The 3,584-nt window shown below is 58.1% G+C and overlaps 1 protein-coding gene across 1 annotated transcript; it reads left to right on the top strand.

Moving 5' to 3' along the window:
- Positions 1–223: 223 nt before the first annotated feature.
- LOC104070334 (metabotropic glutamate receptor 2-like) lies at positions 224–3,221 on the top strand (the record flags this gene model as incomplete). The annotated part of the gene is given in 3 exon segments (XM_009575259.1): positions 224–1,207; positions 2,162–3,196; positions 3,199–3,221. Coding segments are annotated over 3 exon segments (2,042 nt in total), but the record flags the coding sequence as incomplete, so codon positions are not given.
- Between the last annotated feature and the right edge of the window lie 363 nt (positions 3,222–3,584).

The following is a 3,584-nucleotide window of genomic DNA, read 5'->3' as shown; positions in this document are numbered from 1 at the left end:
GTGCCGCGGGGCTGCCAGGCACCTCGGCTTTCTCCTTGCCCGCAAGCAGCTCCCACAGGTCTCCCATGGGGGAGCTTCTGCTTCTGCCACAAATCCATTTACCTGTCCCCAGCCCCGAATTTCAGAGGGGAGTGCATGAACTATTAAAAAAAATAAAATAAATGAGCACATCTGAGGGCTCAGGCAACCATGTGAATGTACTGTCAGTCCATCTGTCCGCCAGCCGGGACCCCCTGGGTGGTGGGGGTTGCTCATCAGCCCCACGGTCGTGCTTGGGAACGGCTGGGGCCCACCGGGCAGGGGTCCTGCGGTGGGAACGTCCCCCGCTGGGGCACATCTTTGGGCGCTCACCTCTCCTCCTCCACACAGGTGGCCAACCTGCTGCGGCTCTTCCAGATCCCGCAGATCAGCTATGCCTCCACCAGTGCCAAGCTCAGCGACAAGTCCCGCTACGACTACTTTGCCCGCACTGTCCCACCAGACTTCTACCAAGCCAAAGCCATGGCGGAGATCCTCCGCTTTTTCAACTGGACCTACGTCTCCACTGTGGCCTCGGAGGGCGACTACGGGGAGACGGGGATCGAGGCTTTTGAGCAAGAAGCCCGCATGCGCAACATCTGCATCGCCACCTCAGAGAAGGTGGGGCGCTCCATGAACAAGAAGACCTACGACGGGGTGGTCCGGGCTCTGCTGCAGAAGCCCAATGCCAGAGTGGTCGTGCTGTTCACCCGAAGTGAAGACGCCCGGGAGCTGCTGGCAGCTGCCCAGAGAGCCAACATGTCCTTCATGTGGGTGGCCAGTGATGGGTGGGGAGCCCTGGAGAGTGTGGTGGCCGGGAGTGAAGCGGTGGCAGAGGGAGCCATCACCATCGAGCTGGCAGCCTACCCCATTAAGGAGTTTGCTGCCTACTTCCGTAACCTCAACCCCTACAATAACAGCCGAAATCCCTGGTTTCGGGAGTTTTGGGAGCAGAAGTTCAAGTGCAGCTTCCACACACAGGACTGTAGCCGGTATTCCCTCAAGACAGGCAAGTTTGAGCCAGAGTCCAAGATCACGTTCGTGGTCAATGCGGTCTATGCCATGGCTCACTCTCTCCACAACATGCACCAGGCACTGTGCCCCAATGCCACCAAGCTCTGCGATGCCATGAAGCCCGTCAATGGCAAGAGGTTCTACAAGGACTTTATGCTCAATGTTAATTTTGATGGTGAGTCCCGAGGTGATGACAGGGTTTGGCTGCCTAACTGGAAAGGGCTGGGTGGAGGGGCACGAGGAAGGAGAGGAAGGAGACCCAAATTTGACCCAAGACCCTTCAATTTCTGCAGCCTGCCTGCACCTGGGGACCCCCATGCTGTGGGCTGTGGTTGTCCCAGGATGCCAACAGCCCACCATCACCCTTGGTAGGCAATCCAGGCCTTCTGTCCCCAGTGTGGAGAAGCTGGTGACCAACTCCATCCTACTACAGCTGGGTGGGACCAGGCCCACAAGGGACCCTCCAAGAACATGGGTCCTTGGAGACCTCACTTGCAAGCGTGATTTATTCACATTTCAGGGATTAAACTGGAGGGATACGCGTGATCAGGGACCCACATAGTTTGGGGGTGAATTAGAAGCGTGTCCTCTGTGACTTGGGCTGAGCCCGGCTACCCAGGTGTCACTGAGAGCTATGGAGGCTGCTCTTTGTCCCTGCGGAGCTGGCTGGGGCTGCCGAGCTCTCAGGCACGTGGGGAGGTAGTTCTCCACCTTTGCTTTCCTGCTCCTAACATGGGCACAGGCAGCAAGTATGAGAGTGAAGGCAGGGAACAGGTTGGACATTTGCCTGTGGCCATGGTGGGAGGCGACCCTTTGAAGGATCCCTGCCTGCACGTCGGGAGCGAGCGCTCTCCTGCCCCACGGCAGTGACTGTCTCCCCTTCTCCTCCCTCCAGCTCCGTTCGGGCTGCCGAGCTCTCAGGCACGTGGGGAGGTAGTTCTCCACCTTTGCTTTCCTGCTCCTAACATGGGCACAGGCAGCAAGTATGAGAGTGAAGGCAGGGAACAGGTTGGACATTTGCCTGTGGCCATGGTGGGAGGCGACCCTTTGAAGGATCCCTGCCTGCACGTCGGGAGCGAGCGCTCTCCTGCCCCACGGCAGTGACTGTCTCCCCTTCTCCTCCCTCCAGCTCCGTTCAGGCCAGCAGACACCAACAGCGTCGTTCGATTTGACCGCTACGGCGATGGGATCGGGCGCTACAACATCTTCAACTATCACCGCATGGACGGGCGGTATCGGTATCAGAAGGTGGGCTACTGGGCTGAGGGGCTCATCCTCAATACCAGCCTCATCCCATGGGCTGAGACCTCCATCCCTGTGTCCCAGTGCAGCGACCCCTGCAAGAAGAATGAGATAAAGAGCATGCAGCCCGGAGACATATGCTGCTGGATCTGCATCCCCTGCCAGCCCTACGAGTACTTGCTGGATGAGTTCACCTGCATGGACTGCGGTCTCGGTTACTGGCCCAACGAGACTCTGAATGGCTGCTACGAGTTGCCCCAAGAGTACATCCGCTGGAAGGACGTCTGGGCCATTGGTCCCGTCACTATCTCTTGCCTGGGTTTTATCTCCACCCTCTTTGTTTTCGGAGTCTTCATGAAGAACAATGACACTCCCATCGTGAAGGCCTCTGGCCGGGAGCTCTGCTACATTCTCCTTACCGGGGTTCTCATGTGCTACAGCATGACCTTCATCTTCATCGCGAAGCCCTCCACCGAGGTGTGCACGCTCCGGCGTCTGGGGCTGGGCACGTCCTTCGCCGTCTGCTATTCAGCCCTCTTGACCAAGACGAATCGCATCGCCAGGATCTTCAGTGGGGTGAAGGAGGGGGTCCAGCGCCCCCGGTTCATAAGCCCCACATCACAGGTGGTCATCTGCATGGCCCTCATCTCTTGCCAGCTGATCATCGTCATCATCTGGCTGCTGGTGGAGACCCCCGGCACAGGCAAGGAGACCGAGCCTGACAAGAGGTACATTGTCACCCTCAAGTGCAACAACCGCGACTCCAACATGCTCATTTCGCTCACCTACAATGTCCTCTTGATCGTCCTCTGCACGGTCTATGCCTTCAAGACACGGAAATGCCCTGAAAACTTCAACGAGGCCAAGTTCATCGGGTTCACCATGTACACAACCTGCATCATCTGGTTGGCCTTCCTGCCCATTAGGTGACCTCCAGCGACTACCGAGTAAGAGCCTGAGTTTTGGGGGGGCTCTAATAGGGCTTGAGCTGAGCAGTCCTGGCGATTTGGGCCCCACGGGTTTTGTGACTAGGAGATACATGGGCCTGGGGAAGGGTCTTCAGCCATGGACCTGGTGATGGTCACCTCTGCATTGGGGTGTTCATTACCAGGTGAAGTGTGGCTGAGGGGGCAATGAATCCTGGGGAGAAGACCCCCCCCCTTGGCAGACTGTTTGCTGGGGTGAGGATGAGAAATGTCCCTGAGACCTCCAGAGACCTCCCTGACCTGACCGCAGAGGAGTGATTGCCACCCTTCAGCCTTGCGACGCAAAGGCATGAGACACAAACCCAACCCTCCCCCACCCCCCAT

Source organism: Fulmarus glacialis, unplaced genomic scaffold, assembly GCF_000690835.1.
Source record: "Fulmarus glacialis isolate BGI_N327 unplaced genomic scaffold, ASM69083v1 scaffold24620, whole genome shotgun sequence".
NCBI lineage: Eukaryota > Metazoa > Chordata > Aves > Procellariiformes > Procellariidae > Fulmarus > Fulmarus glacialis.
Note: the sequence above shows the minus strand (reverse complement) of the source record. Positions and strands in the feature narration are given on the sequence as shown.